We start from the raw sequence: 26402 nt of genomic DNA on the forward strand, positions 1-26402 counted from the left end.
ACAAATTATTTATTGACAACTATTTATCCGAACCATAAGCACAGGGAGGCTACATTAAAATGGGTTGTTTTGTAAAAAAAAAAAACATTTATTTTTTTAAACCTATAAATGTAGCCCGTTATGTACTGTAATCATATTTTGATTTTTGCAATAACAGACATGTTTATGTTATTTAAAAAAAAAAAGTCAGGCAACGATTAGACGTACTCAAACGTGTAATCTACAAGACAAAACTTAGCAAAGGCCCTCGCTCCCTCTGACGTGTTATCCTGTCGCCGGGTTGTGATTTCTCGGGTCAGCTCGGAGGGTTTTTGGAGGACAGTTAATCATGGCCCTGAGGGTGATCGGACTGGTCATCCCATCGGGAGCAACTGCTTTTAAAGCGGTGAACGTTGCACAGAAGGTAAGGACAGAAGATACACGGACCCTTATTTGTCCTGCATAATGTGTTAAGTTCACAAGGACAAGCTAACTAGCTAGCTAGCGAGCTTCGTAGCCGCTAGCATCACAGTCGGTCGCCGACAGGCTACCAGCTTTTTATGATGTTTCTTGTCAGTGGATAGCCAATAGCATGACGTTGGCAGTCGAGCCTGTCGATATACCAATTTGTAAATATGCTATTTGGTTAAGCTAGCCAGTCTCGGTGTTGCCAAATGCGGAGTTTCGAGTTTCAACCAAATATTTAGCCCTAACATTATGTGTTATCTCAACACTAGGGATTCGATATTTCTAATAAAATGTATCAGACTGAGGTCCCAGTTAGGACTAAGCAGTTACCATCACAGACACATGTAGTCCCACTAAGCCGTGTTACCTGGCAACCGGTCGACTCTCATTGACATAAATGAGGTGGACAAAAACATGGATTTGATTAGATTCAACTTTATTGTCATTGCACAGGTACTAAGACAGTGAAATGCAGTTAATCATCTAACCAGAAGTGCAAAACACAGTGAAGTGCAGAGCAATGCACATCGTTATATAAAATATAGATTAAATAGGATGTGGAATAAAACATCTTTGTAATGTCTTCCATAGTTTTGTCTGTGTCCGGGCTAAATTACTACCTGAGCACAGCGGGCAAATATGCCGAGCTCAGTTTATTGGTGTGGCAGTGACTTTGTAATTTTCATTAATTACAAATTAGTTTGGTAAATATGTTGTACCATTACAACCCAATAAAAACTGAAATGGTAAGGGCCCTATGGTTGGTTGTGTATTTTACCTAATGTTGAGACCCTGTTCCATGTGTCAAATAAATTATATATATATATATATATTTATATATATAATTGCTTGTTTTTTATTTTTACAAATAAATAACTTACAGCAAACCTAAGGGCAGGGTAGCAGTGTTTCCAGATTTTTTCCAGGGGAGGGTGGTGACTCTTCCCCCAAAAAGTTGTTGCGGAGCATATGTGCCACTTACACGCCGTACGTAGCTCCCCAAAACAATGGTAGAAAGGAAATGAAATGCTGGGTAGTGTTTCTGTGTAGAAATACTTGGTTGATTTTTTTTACGGACTTCGGGGGCGAAATGGGTCGGAGGGAATCTGTGTGGATTAATCCTGCTCTGGGTCTGTTTTTTTTTTGTGTCATACAGGCAGGTGTTCACACCAGCTCGGTGAGAAGCCTACGTTATGGCTGGTTGGCCTATGCGCTGGGCGAGAGGACGACGCCACGGTTAAAGCAAAACAGCAAAATCATCACCTTGGACGGCAACTTGTCCTCAGGGAAAGGAGCGCTGGCCCAAAAGCTGGCTGACAAGCTGGGTAACTATCTCACTGTAGGGACCCTTCATCAAGGTTTGCCCCGGCAAAGGTACACCCATCCAGTGATTCGCCATGCAGTGGATGTAAGAAGGCGTTTACAGGCCAAAATGTTAAACTCCTTCCATCATGGGGCTAAAATGGCTGAAATTTGATTGTGATAATGCTTACTGCACCAATGATTGAGAGCCTGCCTGACAGTGATATATCTGCGATAATCCAATATTGGCTGATAATATGTAACAATCTGTGGACATTTTTGGGAAATATTCTTACATGTCTTACTGGGAGTTAAGTCCAATTTCTGGTCCCGTGTTAAATTGACGGCGTGGGCACGTGGGGGTAGTACTGTGGCGGGGGATGCTGTGGGGGAGCCGGGAAAAAACTCCAAGAATCCTCCGGTGAAACGTTAAGACTGACATCATGCTGCAGTGGCCAAGTACTCTACGTGACAGGTGTTGTGGCGGTTTTGAGGCTGCGTGAGAGTCCCGTACATTAAACGGGGAAACATCACTGCCTCTGTCGCTACCACAAGAAAGTTTTAGCCTATAGGTACACTGTGTAGTGTTTTTTTAAGTATTTTATTAGCTCAATGGGCCTCATTCATCAACCGTTCTTACGAAGAAATGTGTTCTTAAACCCTTCTTACGATCTTTTTACGAAGATTCTGTCATTCACTAATGTTTTCTTAACTTGGATTTGTTCTTAGCTAAGAACAAAATCTACGAACACTGAAAAGCACTCTTACGCACATTTGAGTGATGACAATTTGCTCCAAATGATTGGTTACTGCATTTTATTCAATTCTACAGTCATTTACAATGACAGTATTGTACTGTAATGTATTTCTGATCATTTGTTGAAAAGAAAAAAATCATATCATGCAAAAAAAACACTAACAGTGCAATTTACATCAGCAATTAAACTGATTAAATCCTGCGTTATTTGGTGGTTGATCGCTATTTATAGGGCCAAAATGCAGTGGTAAAATGTAACCAAGTACAAATTCTTCGTAACTGTACTTAAGTACATTTTTCACGTATCTGTACTTTACTTAAGTAGAATCAATAGTGCATAGCCTACTTTTGACTTTTACTTTGTTACATTTTGCAGCAATTATCTATACTTTCTACTCCACTACATTTCTACAATGTTCCGTTACATTTTCTGATCCGTTTCCCCCCCCCTGCCAAAACGTCTTCCTGACCGTCACACGTTTGTCTCACCAGTAAAGTTTGGTTGCCGTAGATACTGTATATATGGGGCACCGCTGATCCAAGCCGGCTCCGGTGCTGCAGAACCCGGGCGCAGCGCCGCTGACCCTCGGTAATACAGCCCCGGTAAAAGTGAAAATGAAAACGTTTGTTTTTATTATTCCCGTTTTTAAATCATAGTTGCTACCGGTATATCTATTTCTCATATTCTCTATAGTTCATAATGGAGGGTCATACTTATGCCGAGCCACAGGAGAAGGAATCCTCGTCGCCAAAAAAGCAAAAATTGGAAGACATGTAGTCATAGCTTCTTGGTACATACCGGCTACCGTAGTTGCAACTCGCATTTGAAAAAGCGAGGCGCTAGAGAGCACTATTTGTTTGAATGCAAAATACAGTTTCACCGCTAGATGGGAGAAATTCCTACACAGTGTAACCTTTTTAAAGCTATGAGGGTAAAAAGAAAACTAAACGCTAGTACTGACCTGCCCCGGAGTCTGTGTCCAGCTGAATGTTTTCCAAACAACAAAGCACAGTCGATCTGTCTTTTCTTTTCTCTTTCTCCGTGAAATCAAGCTGCATTCAAGTGCAGTCAGGAACGACAGTACAGTAACGTTTCTCTCCTTCCCATGGAAGCTTAATCACCTTAGATATGATTGCTGTTTCAGTGTTAACATAAAACAGATGGGAGGGAGGGAGGTGTAGAGCCTGTATGAGGCAGAGGGAATAATACAGTACAATGACAATAATCATACTTTTACATTTCTGAATGTGCATTTGTTTAGCACCATTCAATTCAATGTGACTGTGAACTAAAATATGACCGCAGATTGTAGTTTCTGTATTTATTACCAAAGCATTTATCAGTAATGCAGTTAAAATGGGGGAAATGTGAAAAATTGAGCTGCAGTTCGATTTAAGGTGTGCAACCCTACATTTTCTTCCCGCACCCTTAAAAAATTACAGTTAGGGGCTACAGTGCTCCTAGTAAAAAAAAAAAAATAAATAAAAAAAATTAGTTAGTCTGGAGCCCTGGCCGTAGTCTGATGTGCACCTCTCAAAAAAAATGAACTACACGTCACGGTGACGCAGCCCGCAACAACTGTGATTGGTCCGTTGCATTTACCTTCAACTCATTTCCTGGTTCTCCTTCTCCATAAACAACATTTTGGAAAATTCAATGGGATGACAGTATTTTGTGTTGAGACCAATAACTTAGGATTCTGTATGTACAGGGATGCTCTACATGCCCGAGCCTGACACTTTCTACTTGGACAAGATGACCGGCGAGAAGGAGCCACTTCCTGTTGACTTCAACGGGATGTGCAGCCTGGAGAAGTTCTACGCGGACCCCAAAGCTGCCGACGGAAACGGCTACAGACTGCAGATGTGGATGTACACCATGAGGCTGCTTCAGTACGCCGACGCCCTCGAACACCTGCTCACCACAGGTACCGCGGGCTCAGAGTGGCACTGGAGCTTCCCATGCTCAGCTCAGCGTCCAGCTAGGTCATTTCCATGGCAACCGGCCAAAATCACGTCTGTGATTGTCATATGCAATTACACAATTAAGTTTGTGATTGATTTTAAGCAATGACATTAAGGAATGTGTGTGTATAACAGGATTTATAGTGTGTTAACAGAATCACTCGCATACAGCCTGATCTTGTCTGTGTTTTAAGGCCAAGGAGTGATCCTGGAGCGTTCTCCCTTCAGTGACACGGTCTTCCTGGAGGCCATGTTCAAAGAGGGATACATCAGGAAGGAGTGTGAGTATATCACTAGGGCTGGGTTGAAATAATCAACTCTCCCATTAAAAGAATTCTTTCTTTGAGTAATCTGATATCGATGAATAAACTCCTGAAATCGATCTTTTAAAGTGCTCATATTATGCTCATTTTCAGGTTCATAATTGTATTCAGAGGTTATATCAGAATAGGTTTACATGGTTTAATAAAAAAAAAAAAACCACCATATATTTTTTGTACTGCACATTGCTGCAGCTCCTCTTTTCACCCTGTGTGTTGAGCTCTGTTTTAGCTACAGAGCGAGGCATCTCACTTCTGTTCCATCTTTGTTGGGAGTCGCACATGCGCAGTACCTCGGTCAGCACTGCTAGCCAGTCAGAAACGGAGTATGAGGGCGTGCCCTGACAGTAGCTAGGTAAAGACTACTAGCCAGTCAGAAGCAGAGTATGAGGGCATGCCATGCTAGCAGCTAGGTGAGCATTATAACGTGTGTTACAAAGTGACGCATGTTCGACACGGAAGTAAAAGCTGGACTACAATAGAGCTGTTTGGAGCAGTTTGTGAACAGTGTTTTCTCTTGGAGATAGTAAGTCCCTTTGGGTTGGACTTTGGGCTTTTTCACTTTGTAAACCTATAACGTGCACAAAAATATATATATAACACAATAAAAGGAAAGGGGAAAAGTCTAAAAGCATAATATGACCACTTTAATATGTTAGTATTAGGGGTGCATTATACAAATTATGGGGGGGTGGAAGGTTTGCTTCTTGCTTGTACAATTTACAGCAGAAGTTCTCTAAGAATCTCTTTTTATAACCGAGCAAAATTGGTATTGGTAATTTCCCTAACCTAATTGATATTGAATCTAAAATGCAGTCGAATCAGGACCCTGTGAATCGGATCCGGGAAATCGTCGGCGCTACCCAGCCCTATATATCACTGTCACTAACTACAAAGATGCAGATATCAAGCACAACCATTAAAAGTAATTCTCTGTATTTCAGTAGCCTTGAATATAAACACGTACCGACTAGGGCTGCACGCTATGAGGAAAATATCTCATTGCGATTATTTTTTGACTGATATTGCAATTGCGATACGATTCACGATATTGGAGGGAAAGATACTTTTTGTATCATTACTCATTTTCATTGAAAAGTATTACAATTACAAGGATTATAGTGGGATTTTTGCGAGGATCTGTACCAAACAAAGATTTATTTTCTTAAGTCTATGGGACAGGAGGTCTCTGCCGCACCTCAATACTTAATTCAGAATGGTTTGACACCCCCACCCCCCCGATTCGGATATCGCAATAGTCCATATAGCGATTTTAGTATTGACGGGGATTTCAGTGCTGTTTTCCAATGTAAAACTTGGTGATGTTGTACATTGCGAGAACGAATTGTGCTCACACACACACACACACACACACACACACACACACACACACACACACACACACACACACACACACACACACAAACACAAACGTCTGAAAGAAATGTCCTGTGGCTCGCAGGTGTGCAGCACTACAACGAGATCAAGGGCATTAGCATCTGTGAGTTCCTGCCTCCGCACCTCGTCGTCTACGTGGACCTGCCAGCCGAGGACGTGCAGAAGAAACTGAAACAGAGCGGCAAGGTAGTGAGGCGCCGTCAATGAAACCACAGCACGCTGTAGATACTGGAATCCTGGCAACATGTTTCAGTCTCACTCTTAAATAGAAGACATTTCATTTTCCGTTGGAAAAGAAACGCCGCAGAGAATGGATAGAATTGATACACAGATTCCAAATCAATTATTGATATAAAAGAAACGATAGTTTAAAGTGGGATGATTCAGTCAAGCTTTTTTAGCTCCATGTTAATTATTTATTCACATTGAATCTCTCCATTCGCAGTCCTATCTCCAGAATGTGCCCCTGACGTATCTGAAGAGCATTGAGGATAGCTACAAGAAGTCTTTCCTGCCCAAAATCAGGTGAGTAGTTGAACTAAAACCGATGTGTAACAGACCACTGTCAAATAACCCATGCAGCATACATGATGCTTATGTATTTTGGTATTTAAAGACTCCTAGTAGGGCTAGGCAACATGTGGCTAGATATAGTCTTACATTTTTGATATCGTAATATAGCAATAAGACACGTGTTGACTTTTCCTGGTTTTAAAGTGCTCATATTATGCTTTTTGGCTTTTCCCCTTTACTTTATTGGGTTAAATATCTTTTTTTGTGCACGTTATAGGTTTACAAAGTGAAAAAGCTCAAAGTCCACCCCAAAGGGACTTACCATCTCCAACAGAAAACACTGTTCACAAACTGCTCCAAACAGCTCTATTGTAGTCCAGCCTTTACTTCAGAGACAAACGTGGTCACTTTGTAACACACGTTATAATGCTCACCTAGCTGCTAGCGTGGCACGCCCTCATACTCTGCTTCTGACTGGCTAGTAGTACTTACTGCACATGTGCGACTCCCAACAAAGATCATAAAGATGTGAGATGTCTCACTCTGTAGCTAAAACGCAGAGCTCAACACACAGGGTGAAAAGAGGAGCTGCAGCAATGTGCAGTACAACAAAAATATGGTGTTTTCTGAAAATTCAACGAAATAAACCTATTCTTATATAACCTCTAAATCCAATTATGAACCTGGAAAAGAGCATAATATGAGCACTTTAACCCTTGTGTTGATTTCGGGTCACATTGGCCAGTTTTCAATTTTTGTTTTATATACGACGTAGAATTTGTTAACTGTAAAAAAAAAAAAAAAAAAAAAAAAAAAAAGTGAAGTGAGGTCATTTTCTTACTAGACTGTATGTAGACTATTGTTTTTCCTTTACCCACTTTGTCATAACATCCACATTACTGAAGATTATTTATCAAAAATAAAAGCAATAGTCAACCCCCGTTATTGCCGCATATCCATCTGTTTGGTCAAAAACATTGTGCTATTTGATTTTCTCCATATCGCCCAGTTTTAACTCCGAGCCAACAAACCCTGTTAAACCTAAACTAAACTAAAGCGTGTTTGCCTAACCGAGGTTTGTGTGTTTTTTCTTTAGCGAAACATCAGAAGTGCTCGCTTATGATGCAACCCAAGCCCAAGACGTTGAAAGGGTAAGCCTATAGTGGACAGTAGCTGGGTGAAAACATTTTTTGGGTGGAATTTTGATCCCTAAGATCTTGTTACTATTTCTGTAGACGGCGTATTTATTGTGTGCTGTCCGCAGGTGGTAGAAGACATTGACTATTTGAAGTTTGAAAAAGGGCCGTGGCTGGAGCAGGATGATGTCACATACCACCACATGAGGATGCTGTGAGTGCTTGATTAATGTTATACCGTTTCCCCCGCATTTAAATGCAAATTACATCGTGGAAGAGCTCCAACAGGTGAAGTCGGATTCACAACCCCAGCCTCCGTTTGTCACACTCATCATGGATAAATATGCAAAGTACCTGAAACGAATCACACAGAGAACTCAAAATGCAGATTCGTTCTGATTGCCTTTTTTATACGCCGTACTCCACCCATAGATCAGCATACATCTAAGTTGCTTTGCTATGAGTTGATTTTTTTAATTTTATTTTTTATTTTTATTTTTTTATTTGCTGTCTTTTTCTCTGTGTTTTCCAGTGTGGAAGACAAACAGAAGGTGGCAACCCTGACCCACATACCAAAGTTTCTGCCAGAGATAACCATCGGAGCACACGACTACGATGAAAAATACTATGCCTATAAATCGGTATGTAGAGAGATGTTCAAAAAAATCTGATACATTTTTTTTTTTCCATATGGTTCCCTTAAATGTACCCTGTATTTCTGGACTACTTAGGCTGTGTCTCAAACCGCCTATTTGCACACTTCAAACACTTAGTTTTAAATATATAGTGTAGATAATGCAAAAAGTACCCGGATGACCCCCTAAAAACGGTAAAAAGTTCAGTGTGGAACGATGGACCCTACGTGCATTTTTTATATATATATATATATATATATATATATATATATATATATATTTTAACGGGTTAATTTTTGCGTAAAAAAAATTAACGCAGCTGTGTTTTTTTACTTCATGTGGCGGCTGAGAAACGTAATACGTCTACATAACAGCAGGCGGCGCTACTCTGTATTGTTGCCCAAGTAATGAAAACCGGCAGCTGATTAGACAGCCGTTCAGAATACGATCTCATATTGTACTAAAATAGTTCACTAAAACATGTTTCTGAAAACATTTTAAGCGACAAATAGGCCGTGATGCAGTTGCTGAATCTGTCTTCATTTCAGCTTAACAAAGGTCAGTTTAGAAGATTTTCGTCAGATTTTGAGAGACTAGTCACCTCATTCTGCTCGCCATTTCCGGGTGAGTCCCGACTGCCCTGTCGCCGACTGAACTCTCGGCTCGTTGGAGATGAACTGCGCCTCGCCTGTAAAGTAGACGAGAGCAGGCAACAGCAGAAATCGGTGACAAAGATCTGCTCTCAAGTCAGACAGTTTCTAGCCGTTTCAGCAGCCTTCAGCAGGACTAAATAAGCCAAATTGTTGCTGCTGTTGTTCTGAAAGATATTAAACATTCTGAACTTAGCAGAACCTTTCCTTGTTTGGTTTTTTCTTCATATTTGCAAAGTTAAGTGATTTAGCATTTAAATATCCATTATTACAAGCTTCAGTCTCAATTTAAAAAAGCGATTAATCGCGATTAATTACAGCAAATTGTGCAATTAATTAGTTAATTTTTTTTAATCGATTGACAGCCCTAATATATGTGTGTGTGTGTGTGTGTGTGTGTGTGTGTATATATATATATATATATATATATATATATATATATATATATATATATATATATATATATATATATATTGTAATGTGTAATGTATTATATATATATATACATTACACATACATACATACACACATACAGATATGGATGGATGGATGGATGAAAGCTAGCTAGAGCCCAGCCCTAATTTCAGCCATTACTGGCCATGTCTTGTTACTTATTGGCTGATGTAAACACAGATGTGTCTTTGCGAATGAGCTAATATCGGCCGATATATTACCCTGCCTTGAGGTCACAGTAAACAGATAATAAGAAATGATTGGGTTTTATGGATCAATTCTAGGCCTCATGCTGATTCCCCAGATCAGCTGGGCTGCTGTTGGCTGGTAACATTAATTAGCTGTGTTGCAGGAGTACAAAATGCCCTTTCGTTTTCATATTTTGTCATTTTCTGTGGATTAGTTACATTATCTTGCGATATCTTATCTTATATTATCTTATCTTTTCACTTTATTGAAACCTACACAATCATATTGAGGAACCCTGCCTTCGTTCCCCCCCTCCCCCCCACTGTTCTCTTCATATTGAATGCTTTTACAGTGGTGTGAAAAAGTGTTTGCCCCCTTCCTCATTTCCTGTTCCTTTGCATGTTTGTCACACTTAAGTGTTTCGGAACATCAAACCAATTTAAACAATAGTCAAGGACAACACAAGTAAACACAAAATGCAATTTGTAAATGAAGGTGTTTATCATTAAAGGAGAAAAAAAATCCAAACCATCATGGCCCTGTGTGAAAAAAGTGATTGCCCCCTAAACCTAATAACTGGTTGGGCCACCCTTAGCAGCAACAACTGCAACCAAGCGTTTGCGATAACGTGCAATGAGGCTTTTACAGCGTCCTGGAGGAATTTTGGCCCACTCATCTTTGCAGAATTGTCCTAATTCAGTTACATTAGAGGGTTTTCGAGCATGAACGGCCTTTTTAAGGTCATACCACAACATCTCAATAGGATTCAGGTCAGGACTTTGGCTAGGCCACTCCAAAGTCTTCATTTTGTTTTTCTTCAGCCATTCGGTGGTGGACTTGCTGGTGTGTTTAGGATCATTGTCCTGCTGCAGAACCCAAGTTCGTTTCAGCTTGAGTACACGAACAGATGGTCGGACATTCTCCTTCAGGATCTCTTGGTAGACAGCAGAATTCATAGTTCCTTTTATCACGGCAAGTCTTCCAGGTCCTGAAGCAGCAAAACAGCCCCAGACCATCACACTGCCACCACCATATTTTACAGTTGGTATAATGTTCTTTTTATGAAATGCAGTGTTCCTTCTACGCCAGATATACTTGGACACACACCTTCCAAAGAGTTCCACTTTTGTCTCATCGGTCCACAGAATGTTGTCCCAAAAGTCTTGGGGATCATCAAGATGTGTTCTGGAGAAATTGAGACGAGCTTTGATGTTCTTTTTGCTCAGCAGTGGTTTTCTCCTTGAACTCTGCCATGCAGGCCATTTTTGCCCAGTCTTTTCCTGATGGTGGAGGCATGAATGCTGACCTTAACTGAGGCAAGTGAGGCCTGCAGTTCTTTGGACGTTGTTGTGGGGTCTTTTGTGACCTCTTGATGAGTCGTCGCTGCGCTCTTGGGGTAATTTTGGGCGGCCGGCCACTCCTGGGAAGGTTCACCACTGTTCCATGTCTTCGCCATTTGTGGATAATGGCTCTCACTGTGGTTCGCTGGATTCCCAAAGCTTTGGAAATGGCTTTATAACCCTTTCCAGACTGATAGATCTCAATTACTTTCTTTCTCAATTGTTCCTGAATTTCTTTGGGTCTCGGCATGATGTGTAGCTTTTAAGGATCTTCTGGTGGACCTTACTGTGTCAAGCAGCTCCTATTTAAGTGATGCCTTGATTGTGAACAGGTGTGGCAATAATCAGGCCTGGGTGTGGCTAGAGAAATTGAACTCAGGTGTGGACAACCACAGTTATAGTATGTTTTAACAAGGGGGGCAATCACTTTTTCACACAGGGCCATGATGGTTTGGATTTTTTTTCTCCTTTAATAATAAACACCTTCATTTACAAATTGCATTTTGTGTTTACTTGTGTTGTCCTTGACTTTTGTTTAAATTGGTTTGATGTTCCGAAACACTTAAGTGTGACACACATGCAAAGGAACAGGAAATGAGGAAGGGGGCAAACACTTTTTCACACCACTGTATTTCTCTACCCTTTGCCATGTGAAGCCTATGCAGTACTGTCGGCGTGATGGAACTCATTTCCTTCCGCTGAAATATTGAACGACTCGTAGTTACAAGAAGGCAAATGCCAGAAATGGAATATTCTACAAGGCTTTTGGTATCATCGGTCTTGCAGGGAAACATTTGGCTCTGACCTTTTCTGTTTATTGACGGGAGACTTTTTTTGTCTCCCCCCTTGCTGCAAAACAAAAACCAGGCTGCGTAATTCAACAGGAGGCTGCGACCTGACATTTTAGTTCTGAGCCTGGATCTCAGTGGAGGGAATGAGAACTGTGACACGTGGAGGCGTAATCTCCCTCGGCACACTTGAGTTGACAAAAGTAAAGTCATGGAAGGACGTTTGCAACACTGATGTATTACAGCTTCCATTAAATTTATGATATTGTTTACAGCCCAAAAAAACACAAAAAAAAAACTGAAGGTATTCCATTTCAGATTGTAACAAGTAAATGGTTGATTTGAGTAGGGCTGTGACGAATTGCATCACCGCAATACCGGCGGTGACGTGCCACTACCGCGGTGATGACATCACCACCGCCATCAGTGCATTTTTTGCTGCCGAAGGTTACAGGAGAACACATGTCGTGTGATATTAAATATTATGAAAGCAACAATCATTGTTTAGTTATCCTCATCGACAGTGTAGGAGCCACCTAGCGTATGTTGTTTATGGTCTCATTTATATTATTTATTGATTATTGTGTTGTGCACTTGTATTGTGCATGTATTGTAACATATTTGTTTGCTTCACCTGATCACCTGGTGAGCCTGGGAGCCAACACTTTCTGTTGACCAATGTTGCGGCTGTAAGCGGTCCAACCTAGTGCTGCCGCGAGGGACTAAACACTGAGAGACGCATCAACACACTGTGACACGCTCAAGGATTATATTGCAAGGATTTATTCCGCCACACTAACGCGCAAATTTCGACTCACAAAGTAACTTTACATTTGGTAACTGCAGTACTAGTTGTATTTTACGTGTGGAGGAATAAATCATTGCAATACAATCGTGAGCGGGTCACAGTGTGTTTATGTATCTCTCGGTGTACTTTGTTGAATTCTCTCCTATTTGAAGAGGTTATGGAGAGAAAAAAAAACATTATTATTATTATTACTACTACTACTACTACTACTACTACTACTACTACTACAACAGGTAACGTTTAATATAATACACAGTTGGGAAGGCAAAGACGTTTCTCTGTTCTCAGCAGAGGTGGACATTACCGCTGCAGTGTTTACCATTGCACTTTAGCCTAGCAGCTAGCGGAGTTTCCTTCTGTTTATAGATTAATGCTGACCAAACTGCACGGTTAAATGTCAGCCTGCATGCACGTTTTGTAGCCTAAACGGAGCAGCTCATGTTGGTAGTGAGAGCAACAAGTTAGCGGAGTGCCGAGTTGCCCTCTCTGCTCTCTGTCTGCTCAGCTGCTAGACCGCTGTGCTGCGAAGTGTCTGCACTCGCCAATGTCGGCTAACAATTACTTTATTTTTAACTTTATCGACAATAGAGCTTTCTGAACTGTCTGTGGAATAGATCAACGGAGAGGAGAAAAGGCAACGCGGCCTTAAATGACAGCAAGACACAGTAAAGACTCTCACATTGAGCTGAAATGGAAACACTGCAATCTTTTTATACAGTCTATGACTGCAACATATGTTGTGTGGTTTAAGCCGAGGCTTTTTCGGGGGTAACGCTATTCACTCTACTGGCAGTATTGACAACCGATAAAGCCAACGTGTCTTGAGAAGCTTGTCGTTTTATTGTTCACATTTAACTCACTTTACATCATCTTTGTTATCTCTTTTTCCTCTCACTTTTCCTCACTGCTGCACTCGTACACTACTCTCCGTTATCGCTCGCTCTCCTTGCGAGACCACACGAGCACTGACATCACACACTTAAGGCACCCTGCTATTCTTGCTCTAACTTACGCTACTCTCTTAAAGGGGTTGCGGTTAACCGCTATACCGCGGTGATACGTTGCTTCTTCACCGCGGTAAGAAAAAAACTATACCGTCGCAGCCCTGGATTTGAGTTTTCTGTTGAATGATCATGTGTTGTTCCTTTCTTATTTCATGTATTTGTTTTGTTCTCGTAGCTCCCTGGGAAGAAGTATGCACCCGGTTATAATGCAGATGTCGGAGACAAATACATCTGGCTGAAGTGAATGAGTCCACAGACCTGTCACTAATTCAACCCTCGTCATTGGCTGATCAGCTCCCTGAGTTGAACTCTGGACCACGCCTCCATTGTTGATCCAGTTGTCTCCTGTTGTACATCCTAAATAATGTGTATGTATTAAAATAATAAATTTTGAATCTACAAAATATCTTTTCTTTCGTTCGGGCTGTATGCTAGAGCTCATGGAAAGATAGGAATAAAAGTTTCTTACAGAGGATCGTGAAACAAGGGTGGGTCACTCTTTCAAATAAAAAAAAATAATAAACTGGGAGGCAGCTTTAACTGTCACTATATACTGTATATGTTACTATAAAATAAACAGCAGTGGAAAGTCGGATTCCTGCTGTGTTAAAACACAAAGCTCAGGTAGTTCGTTTCCAACACTGCTGTATTATTTGATTTGATGGTTCTGCCAAAGGTTTGGAACCAAAACTACTACATACGCAGAACTAATCCCCATTTTCCCTTGTGGGGGGAGGGGTTTAGGAGAGTTGTCGATGTTAACATTTTTTGTCTAAGTCCTGGATCTTCGCAATCCTACCTACAGCACCTTTAACCGTAGTCCTCATGAATCCACTGGAGTTTAAAATGCCATCACAAAGAAAGAGGAAGGTGAGGGACATCGGACTGAAAATGAGGGATATCCGGCGAAATTTCCGGCAGCACCTGATCAATTCCGGAAGTGGAACGTCGTCGATATATAGACGACAAATGCGCTAAACTAACCGGGCTCGTTTAACCCAAGGCCGGATTTACCACCGGCCCACCGGTGCCCGGGGGCCTCCGACCTCTAGGGGGCCTCCAAGACCCCACTAACTGTGTGGCCTCATCCTTTTTTTTTCTATTTAAAATTAAATTACAAATAAAATTAATTAATTAGTGTGTGTTTGTGTGTATGTGTGTTAACAATAATTTAGTTGCACACAAAAGTATTATGATCAGTTTTTAGGCTGTGTCGGCTGTGTCTGATGACTACGAGTCAGGTTACCGCGGAAACTGTTGATAGCGGCAAGACAGACGGTGGAGGAGAGAGAGAGAGAGAGTAGAGGACATCGAGAAAACAAAACAAACAACATGGATAAAAAAACGGTGGAGCAGCAGAGCCACAAAACGGAAAGCTAAAAGGGAGAAGGATAGCAGAGAGGATTTAATTAGGAGTAATATTCCAAACATCTCCACTTTTTTCACAAGTTGTCTCGACGCAAATAAAGAGCCTGGCGGCGCCTGCGGTGATGCTAGCGATGAGGAGTTTAGCACAACATCCAGCCCGGCTATTTCAGATGAACAATTAGAACAAGATCAGCACCCTGAGCATCAGCAGCGGGACATGATAGAGAACCACAGCCCGGCTGGAGTGACAGACACCTGTTTAAATATATATAATATATTTCACATGCATATTTTAAAAGGAGCCTATATCTTTTGCTTGTTCCGTCAGTTCACTGCAGAGAATTGGTGAAGTATAGCTTTGTTGTTTTTAATAATTTTAGAACCGATCGTCGAGAGCCCCACTCGGTGCCGTGTCTGCACGCGTGTGTGTGTGTGTGTGTGTGTGTGTGTGTGTGTGTGTGTGCGTGCGTGCGTGCATGTGTGTGTGTGCTGTAGTAAAGAGAGAGATTGGGAGAAGGAAGTTTGTGTGAGGTGGACCTGCTCACCACAGACCCAAATCTTCTCAGATGTTGCTACTGTCATATGCTGCACTGTTTCTTTATGTGGCACATTATGTTTGGCACGTTGTACGGGTCACTTCTTATATCATAACAAGGTAATACAATGTGTAATCAAGTAATGACTGATTAACAGTAATGTAAATGCAAGTATAGGCTCTTAACCTTGCAGTTTTGCACATATTTAAGACTCAATTTCTCCATTTCTTTGCACAAAACTCTCCAAAAAGTGCCATTTACCGGTTTATTTAAAAAAAAAAATTCCCGGGCATAACAAATCCCAATTTAACCCCTGCTTAGGCCTATTCACAAGATGTTATGTTTTTTTTATTTGAATGTTATATGTATGTTACAGTTTGTTGGTCTTACCAGTGAAGAAGAATTTGTTTGCTGTGTAAGACAGAACGTGGTCATTCATATCAGACAATCGGACAGCAAGCAGGCATCTTTGCAAAGCCAAAATCACCTAACTGTAGGTCTGCATATTTAATACGGGTTTTGTCACCACCAAATATAATAATTTCTGCAGATAATGTAATACAAAAATTATAAATAAATAAAGTAGGCTATACTTCTTTCTCTAAAATGTAAAGTGTGCAAATATACAAACATATAAACCATAAGATAATTATTCTGTCCTAGCAGTTGTGTCCTAACAATGCTTAGGCAGATAGCGAACAAGGAAAATGAATGAAGCTGGTTTGACGTCTTCTTAAGTTGGAGATTTATTGAAGAGTTCACTCCAAGCAGTTTTCTTTTTTGTAAAACTAAGGAATACAAACAAAAATATAATTACTAAGTAGCCAAATATTCCTTTCACATTTTCATTCACGTACATATTAGCCTGTGCATACACACGCAGCTAGCGCTAGCATAACTTACATACGGAAAAAGAATGAGCTACGTTAACGCTTAATAACTATAAAATTATTACATAAGTGTTAATTATGATATCTGCATACAACAACCAAAAGAACACTTACGGGACGTGCTACTCCAAGGATCCGACATGTATAGAACAGCCGTACAGCAATATTTCACCATGACACGTGTGGGAACTAAACTCATCCACTAGTTAACAACAGTAACGTCACAAAATGCACTACCCATTTCCGCCACTAGGAAACGCTCTCGCACCAACAATGATGCACAACAGCCTAACAAAACAGGCTCAGAATACTTAAATTCACATTTACATTTCTCGACCAGAACAATAATACTGATACTGATACAGATTTTAAGGTGGAAAAGAAGGCAGTTGTGATTTTGATGACATGCTTTTCAAAGAACAGGTTGCTGTCCAAACTAACTCCTGATGGTGTGGATGTGTGAGGAGGGAGACAGATTGCATTTACAGATGGTGAAGCAAAAGTTGTGCGATGTTTTGAAGAGGAATTTGAGACCGATGATTTGTCACAGTTAAGTTTGAGAAAGTTGGTTTGCATCCGTGATTTAATTTCACTGAGGCCAATGGTCAAAGTGGAGTGAGTTAGTGGTGATGGATTTGGTGGAGATGTAGAGCTGAACAACATCGATAATGGCGTTACATACACAGTAAAAGAGGTGCTCAACAATCAGCTGTTTTTCCAAAGTCAGCTCTTTAGGCTGTATTTTCATAGATTTTAATCTGCTTTATTGCAATAAATTCTGTTGATTTTGTTCTGTAATAGTTTCAATTTTGTCCTTTGTTTTATAGATATTTATAGTCACAATTAACATCACAAGAAATGGAGTTGGAGAAAGTGGTTTTGTTTTAAACTAAAGAAAAACCCACAGCTTACTTTTACTGTTTCTAAAAATGTAGATGCTGTGTGAGTTTGGGCCATAAGTTATGAGAGGGTGGAGGGGGGGCCTCCAAGATTTTGTGCCCAGGGGCCTCTGCATCCTAAATCCGTGCCTGGTTTAACCCTTGTGTTGACTGATCAGCTGACCCGTTTTCAATTTTTGTTTTGTATCAGAAAATATGGGACGTAGAAATGAGCACTGAAAAAATGTGTAGAAGAAAAATCGAACAATTTCAAACGTTGGTTTTTCAAGGTTGACGGGAAGACAACCCAAGGATTAAACCACCAAGACCACCGCTACTAAAGGTTAGCCTAGCCGGTAACAATGAATCCCTCTGCCTCCTTTTCCCTACAAGTGTTTGGGAGTGTGAGATTCACCTCTGACTCTGCATAGCGTCTGGGATCCGATGACTGCCTCGGGGACCGCTCCGCTCCGTCGGTGTCCTTTTGTCTCCTTGGTTGTAGCTGTTCAGATTTTTAAAAAGTTTATATACAAAAGTTTGTAATGGGGGAAACGAGCAGTCTTTCGGTCCTTTGTCTTCCATAGTGTTCTTGATTTAGGGACATGTGCTTTCCACTGCCTCCAAAATAGCAATCCATTACACACCTGTGACTGTTCAGTCCCCCCCACCCCCTCATGTCACATCATTCTGACCCTGCCCACTACCTGAAAAACCTGATTAATATAACAATTTTCAAGAATGTTTTATTGCCTAATAGCACTTTTTCTGTCAGTGGCAAAGGCAGAAAAAAACCAAACATTTGGTCAGGCCTGTGAAAATAAATGATAGACCTGGGTATTTGCTTTAGTTTTTTTACACTCTACTTTTTCCATGATCTTCCTGCCATCCGAAATCTACAAAAACCAAATAAACATATTTCTTTTATTTGTCAATGTTTCTACCAGATCGTGATCCGAGGCTTGACGTAACGGGCCTTAACGCACACTTGGCAGCAACGTAACTGTGATAAGCTCTGAGTGAAAATGACGGCTAAGATGTACAAAACAAAACAAACCACACCATCAAGCAGTTTACGGTCTCACATGTCCTCATACAGGCAGATGAATTCGCCTGCTCTAAATGCAAAGCCAATATATATAGTGACAAACGCAAAAATGGCATTTTATCGTGCCACGGGTGGCTTGTTATGGGAGAGGTGCTTCTAGCTTACAGCAAACTGCACACGGCCTGGCTTGGCGTTGAATAAGGAGATGACTTGCAAATCGTCTTTTAAAATTGACGACCGTCATATGTGTAATTCATGGCACCATTCAAACCGTACAAATTATTTCCGAAATAATTTCCTATGGTGGTCCACCAGAAGGGGAGGGACTTTTGCTCTCTATTCAAAATTATTAAAAAACACAATCAGAAAAAAAGATGACCTTATTTGATTAGGAAAACACTTGTGGCGTAGTCATCAATCCCTTATTCTTTAGCCAATCACAGCGTGTCGGTTTTTATAAAATCTATTATTATTACTTTTACTCTTTGAGTTTTATTCTGAAGGACTGGGGCCAGAGCTCCCCTCTTTTGAGAGAGATTATTAGTTCCTGTTTGCTGGAGGACGCTCCTGTTCTAATTAAGAATTGATCTCCAGCACAGATAAAGTTAAGCTGGGCTCAGTGGCAGAGTATACCAGAGAAATGTGGGGAAATCTATCTCCAATAATGTGGGGAAATCTATCTCCAATAACACCCTGCTTGTTTTTTTGCTGTAATGGCCACAGGATAGTTGATAAGTTTGGAATGAAAGGCTGCTTCTCAGGACATCAACCCCCCCTGTGCACGTGTGGAGACACATAAATGAAATAACTACATTTTGAGAACAGTTTTCCTTGTGTTGCTGTGGAAGCAGTTTTCAATCGGTCGAATCCAATCGGGACTCTTTTCTAGCATCTTGCAGGGCGGACATGGATGACCCTGATGCTGCAGCATTCGAAGAACCAAACCGAGCTGTTCTTGATGATCCAGTTTTCCCCAGCATGCATGGCCAGCTGAGAAGAAACGAAAGAAAAAAAGAAGGCAATAAAGCTACTGCCGCAATCATCATTTCGGATGATGCTGTCTAAACAGTCCAATGCCTAGTCATCCAGAAGACTTAAGTGAGCTACCTCTCTCTCAGTATCTTCTTTAAGATCTCAGAATTGTCTTTGGTTTAAACATTTGGCCAAATCAACCCATTTTCCTCTGAATCCTGTGGGATGTAGAGCGACATGACAAGCTCACCAGAAGGCTGTGCTGATTGAAGTATAAAATACGGGTAAAACTCTGCCAGCTGTAGGTCATTGAAAATGATTCATCTATTATGTATTAAAGCTCATTCTATTTTATTATAGCTATTATCACACCACAAATGAGTCTTCTACGTAAAGAAATAGGTATCTGCTATTTGTAATAATGGAGCTAAAGATATTCAAAGAGCAATCATGGACTTTGAAAAGAAGAAACAGTGATCAAGTCCAACGTCTTCATTATCCTGTCATACGAATTACCGCCTCCTTATTATCACAGTGAGCCTCCAGCCTCCAGACACTCTCTCCTGACACTAGATATGCTGATCAGAGCTGTGACGTACTCTAGTTAAACCTAGTGTTGTCCTCGGGTCAAATCTGAACCAGAAATATGGGTTTCTTTCGACCAAACTGCCCCAAAATACTGGACCTAGCCTGACGTCATCATACTCAGGTTCTAGTCAGAATATAGTAATGATACGGCTCCATTGGGCTGTGATTATGGGGCGTGTTTTAACTGAACCAGGTAAGAAAATGCCTCTGCACTCAATTGGATAGACCTACAACCAATCAGAGCAAAAACAGAGTATGTGACGTACGCACCCCATCGGGGCCAGCTGATAAATTAAACTTTTGCCGAATCCCGTAGGAAGGATGGCAAAGACATCTTTCCGATCGCCAAATGCCTTGATCGTGGTACTCTTCTTTTAAAATGAACGCGCTGTCGATATCTTCTATAACAGACGCGACGGCGGAGTCTACACATCTCAATTCTCCAGCGGCAGCCGTCTTTGTCGTAAACTAATTCAACCCAACCGCTCTTTGGTGACGTGGTTGATTACGTTACTGTTGATCACCTGTCCATCATCGTATAAAGTCCGCCCTGACAATTTGATTGGTCCGAACAGCTCCAGTTGGAGCATAGTTGCTCCGCAACAGATCTAGTCCAGACCGAACTTCCCGACCTCAAATGTAAGTTCGGCTGGCATACGGGCTACAAAATACCCAAACGTTCTTTGCAAGTAAAATGAATGGTCAGTTCACTACTTTCATTGAATTTTGGGTGTTTCATTCAATTTTATAGCACTTGAATTATTAATTTTTGAATTGTTTCAAACCAGTGACATCCTGCAGAAAAGACGTTATTCTCTTTCCAACAGTTCAGACCCCGCAGTGCCCGGAGCTTTTGTCAGAAGGTTCCTGCAGAGATTCAAATACATTGTGTTGAATGGGAGGTTGCTTAGAGCTATGGAGAAATTTCTGTCTGAGCAGGTGCTATATTTCAGGTCTGGGAGACACTTACATCCCTTTTAACAAGCGCAAAGCGCCCTAGGAACTGAAGAGGCGAGAAATGCTAGCAAAGAAAAAAAGGAACCCAAAGGCAGAAGTAAAAAAGAAATACATGTGCTTGTTACAAAGTTTTCCAAACGGTTATACTCAGTTAGAGCTGCAAAGATGAATGAAAGAATCGATTAGTAGTCAACTATTAATTTAACTGCCTACCATTTTGATAACCGATCAATCGGTTTGATTCATTTTTTGAATGAACAAAAGTAAAAAAAAACTCTGATTCCAGAGTCTTAAATGTGAATATTTTCTAGTTTCTTCACTCCTCTGAGACAGTAAACCGAACATCTTTGAGTTGTGGACAAAAGAAGACATTTGAGGACGTCGTCTTGGCCAGTGGAAAGCACTAATCGACATTTTTCACCATTTTCTGACATTTTTTAAACCAAACAACTAATCGATTAATCGGGACAATAATCGCCAGATTAATCGACAAATTAATCGACAATTAAAACAATTGTTAGTCGCAGCACTACTGTCAGTTAACACAATTCTTTATTTAAAAAAAAAAAAAAAAAAAAAAAGCTACATGTAATTAAAGACCCAAACTGCTGTACATCCCATGCAAACTGAGCAATTGCATCAACAAGAAAAGTTGAGTAAGTTAAGTGCGAAAAAAAACAACAGAAGTACTTCACGGGCCACTCAGAGTGTGACGAAGAACGAAACCAACTCTGGACAGTCAGCAGACAGTGGAGGCCAGGGGCCTGCCACGATCTGAAAAGAGGTGGTCTACTTGCACTCACAGTGCCAGAGCACCAGGGCTACTCAGACAAAGGCACTGTCAATAATTGACAGCACAGCCGCCTGGTGCAGTCACATTGAACTAATGGAGGATGAAAAACATGAAGTCTGGAGAAGGGGAAGTTAGCGCACTAGCCTGTCTGGTATAATGCGACACAGAGGTCTTATCAGGCAGAGGGAAAAGGTCACATTTAAGAAGTGGGACAGAAACATTGGTGGAGTGAAACCCACAGACTGAAGAGAAGAAGTAAAAAAAAAAAAAAATGCAGTGTACCAACGATGGCACAAGTTTGTCAGGGGATATTTTTAAGGCTTGGTGCCTTTGTCAGCTACTGAAGCCAGACCTAATGCTGAGGAGAGGGCATGGGTGAGAGAGGCAAGCAGCAGCCTGTAATAGGGTCCTTAACCCCAGTGATTCTCACTGGGGTTAACGATTCAGCTCAGGGTGGTGTGCCACTAAAAAACACAAAAATGTTTCTAGACAGAAGCCCAACGCAAAAGGCAAGAAGTCAGCGACAGTATAATTTAGCCAGTTCCAGCTTACTGTAAAAAATAGTTCTGATTATGAATGTCTGTTACAAAAAAAAAAAAAAACATATACACTACCGGTCAAAAGTTTCGGGTCACTTAGAAATTTCCATTCCACTCCATTCCAGACACAATACCTGCTGAGATCAGTTGTATTGTTTTTTTTAACCAGGGCAGCAGTTTTCAGATTACATTCTTTGCTTACATAACTGCAAAAGGTTTCTCGACTGTTGTAGAAAGAAGTGGCTGAAGAAACACTTGAAATTCATGCTTTTTGGTCTAAACGTCATACCCAAATGAAAAGTGGTACAGCTCCCATATACTTTGACACTCAGGGGTGTGCCTGATATCATTGGAAAGGAAACATTCTCAAGTTTTTGTTACAAGTATCAGGGCGATTCTAGGCCTTACTGACACAGAGTTACAGAGGCTAGAATGGAGATTTTTTATTTCTGTCCAAGTTATAAATCTGTAAAATTATTTCAACATTTCAACAAGATATCATGACTTCGTGTAAACATACGCAGCACTTTCCTAAAACCAAGTGGCTTGTTATCTGTACGCATTTTGAGCTATCTGCGTGTATGTCTATGCCGTATACAGTGGACGGCAGTCTGCAACGCCACAGTGTAAACGTACACGGCACTTTCTAAAGCCACGTGGCGTGTTATTGCGAGGCTACGGTTGGGTTTAGGAAACGTTACACGCGGGTTGGGTTTATGAAAAGAAGAACGGGGTTGGGTTTAGGAAAAGAACAAACTTGGAAAGGATACATCACACACGGGACACAATCCCCGCTCTCCTGGGTGAAAGTCCTGTGTTTGACCCATTCTTCACCCCGACCAACCTCCCTACACGGATTTTCGCCCTTGAATACTACTCGCTACAGCGTCAATTCACACGCAATCGCAATAATGTAAGTCAATGGAGGCCATTGGATAAACACGCCAAAAAGCGAGTATGCGTCTTGATAACACGCCAGCAATTGGCGTGTCATAAATACGCCACTTCATGAGATCAGCCTAAACATTTAAACATATACTTAATAAACTGTTCTCAGTCGAATCCCCCCTGCCTTAACCCAAGAAATTCAGAAGTTCAACATAAGTACAGCATAGTATAACATTTGAGAGATTTAAAAAGAAAAAAATCCAGTCATTAATCAGTGGCCTGAGTCCAAGAAACTGAATAGGCTTCCAGATTTTGGAGGCAAACGATGGCTACAGGAGCTTTGCCATGTGTTAAGGATTTGGGAACTTGACATCCCTGTGCAGTACTTCACTAAAAGCCGACTTTAAACTTTCATCTAAAACTCATAGCTTCCGGGATTAAAACTAATTTAACGCTATGTACAGCAGACTTATATCGAACGTGTTGCACCAGAAAGCAAATTCCACTCCATAGAAAGGCCTTGGGAAAAGCCTCGCAATGACTCAGTGATGAAGCTGAGGGAAGATTATTGGTGCTGGGGTTCATTTCTCAGCTGCAGTGAGCTGTGGCTGCTGCTCGGTATCATGGGAGCCCCTGAGCCCGGAACAGAGAGCCAGAGCAGTAAGTGAAAGGAAGGTTATGCTACTGTAATCAACAAGACTAATTACCATGCATCACTTCTTACTAAAATCCTTTCTTCATGCTTTTTTTTTTTTTTTTTTTTTTTTTTCAGGGTGTTGGTTTATAGGTTTATACAGTATGTGAAGGCTACAAAAAAGGAAGCTGGTGTGATGATAAGTCATCAGGCTGTAGCGTGGAGGCAGCAGATGGCAGTGTTGCTGTCCGGATACATGCAGCGTGAAGACTGTCTGGGAGATGCTATGTAGCTCTGGGCTCATGTACCTCTGAGTAACACCACTGATGGGGAAATTCGCTTCCAGATACTGAGATATTGTGTGACACCTTCTCTCCTCACTTGAGCTGTTGTTTGCAAGATATGTGAGAGGAGCTGCTGGCTTTATACTAGGCTACTGTTGTCACTTTATTTGCACTTCACTTTTCACTTTCCCTTTTAACCATGTTAACTGTCTTGTATGTGTCTGAATTTTTTTTTTGTATATCTTGCTTATTTCTGTATATTTGTACCTGGTATTTTGTTTATTTAGCTTTTATAATTTATTGTACTTGAAATTGTGCACTGCCTGGGTGTTTGACTCCACAACAGTTTACCGTATGTACTTGTATGTAGGCTATATGTGACAAAGAAATCTCTCTTAAAAATCTCTTGAAATGAAATACTGTACTCATTGTAACATTTTGCTTACTGGTATCCTAAGAATTCATGGAAACAGAATGAGCGGGAATAGAAAATGGATGGATGGCTGGACAGAAGCACTCCGGATGATTAACAATACTACGGTGTCACGATAACAAGACAGCCAAAGAATTTGAAGGAGTTAGAGTGAAAGGGAAAAAAGAAAGTGATTTATCTACAGCTTTTCTTTCAAACTTATCAAAAGCTTCTGAAAATGCAGGAGTGGACCGAACAAGGTGGTGTGCCAAACAAAATAGAAATCAATATCACACAACTAGGCCTGACTAATCCCTTGCTCTGAAAACAAAAAAACACCAATAAAAGATCTCACTTGCTTATCGAAAAAGAACTTCACCAAAACGATTACAGAGGTGGCAGCAACCAATAATTGTCGTGTTTCTAGGATTATGTCGTTAGCCTGACAAGCCAGACCCACATCAAGATGTAGGGTCTGGGATCACACCGTTGGCAGGGCTCAATCCGAGAGGCGGGATAAACGGTTGTCTTTCAAATTCCCTCTGCACGCAATAGGATAGCGCTACAACCAGGAAGAGCAACGCTAGTTAGATTAAACTTTTGCCGTATCCGGTCGACAAAACTCCGATACACATCTTCCTTTTTTTAAGAATGACTTCAGTGCCGTTCTTTGTTCTTTTCTCAAAGAAAAGCTGAACTCCAAGTCTTCCAGAGTCGCGGCCAAAGCTGATTTGAAAGAGCCAGCAGCAGCCATCTTCTTTGTTTTCAAGTAGCAGGGAACTCACACGGAACCGTCGCAACTCTGCCGTCCTTATGTTAAGCCCGCCCACCGACTTTATGCACGACGTGATTGGCCTGACTAGAGTTTGCTTTTTCCATTTCTGGCTGCAAATTACATTTGCAGCCGCTAGGGTGCGTCTAGATTTCTAGGCTAAACAGGGCAAGGAGAGAGAAAGAAAAGCAGGATGGAAGAAAAACACGTACACAAGCACTTTGCCCGTGCCTGGGCACGTAACAATAGGTAGGCTATATGTTGTGTCCATCAGTCTATATTATTTCAACTTTGGTTCTGAGAAATCAACAGTTTCTTTTTGTGGATGGCTCTAAATAGGCTACTACAATACCCATGAACGTTAGCAGCTGTTGCTACAGAGACAAAAATCAGGAGGTGCAGCAATTTCATTATGCTTTGTTGTTTTAATTGGTAACAAAATACTGCACCAGAGTTGCTGACTTCAGCCAATTGGCGCACTGATAGTGAATTGATTTAATTGCTGAGTGTTGTATCTGGTTTAGCTTTAACTTCAGACTGCTGTTAGCATCTAGCACAACTGAATCTTAAGCGTGGTGTGATTGGTTGTTTTTTTATTTTTTTTTACTGAAAGGAAAGGAATAGTTGACTTCTCTGCTTAAAGTGGCTGTATGTCACTTTCAGTTTGTGTTGATTTTAGCAGCCGCTTTGAACAAAAGTGGTAGTGTTTTTACCACACCTGCTGTCGTGAAGATCTTTTCTTTATTGTGCTTTATTGCCCAGTGTATTACTGAGTTAGCGTTACGGGGAGGGCATACAGTTGCGATGAATGTTTTTCTCGGACAGAAAATTAATTCATTTACATTAAGAGAATAGGTTACAGATGCATCGATGCATTTATGCGTTGCATACGGTAACTTAGCCTACTTTGGATGTCTCGTAAGATAAACCGAGTATCACTGTCACTGTGTCACGAGCCAAAGCAATAAGAGATTGTTGTAGCAACCAACGTAATAATAACTTAGAATATAGTGCATTTTATAAAACCCATTGACACTTTACACAGGTACAGGGGGACAAGGGAAAAGAAAATAGTAAGCCAACACAAACACTAATTAAAAGGAAGAAAATGGCCACGCTAAATGGAAGGGGGACATCATTT

General features: G+C 41.0%; 1 protein-coding gene across 1 annotated transcript; it reads left to right on the forward strand.

The window, feature by feature from the left end:
* The first annotated feature begins 235 nt into the window (after positions 1 to 235).
* On the forward strand, positions 236 to 14111 carry ndufa10 (NADH:ubiquinone oxidoreductase subunit A10). The gene is made up of 10 exons (XM_028591322.1): positions 236 to 403; positions 1604 to 1772; positions 4219 to 4434; positions 4666 to 4752; positions 6254 to 6375; positions 6635 to 6714; positions 7799 to 7853; positions 7967 to 8052; positions 8371 to 8479; positions 13881 to 14111. The coding sequence occupies exons 1-10, from the start codon at positions 329 to 331 to the stop codon at positions 13947 to 13949; spliced, it is 1068 nt and encodes a 355-aa protein (XP_028447123.1). The 5' UTR covers positions 236 to 328; the 3' UTR covers positions 13950 to 14111.
* The last annotated feature ends 12291 nt before the right edge of the window (positions 14112 to 26402 follow it).

This window comes from Perca flavescens, chromosome 11, assembly GCF_004354835.1.
Source record: "Perca flavescens isolate YP-PL-M2 chromosome 11, PFLA_1.0, whole genome shotgun sequence".
Taxonomy (NCBI): Eukaryota; Metazoa; Chordata; class Actinopteri; order Perciformes; family Percidae; genus Perca; species Perca flavescens.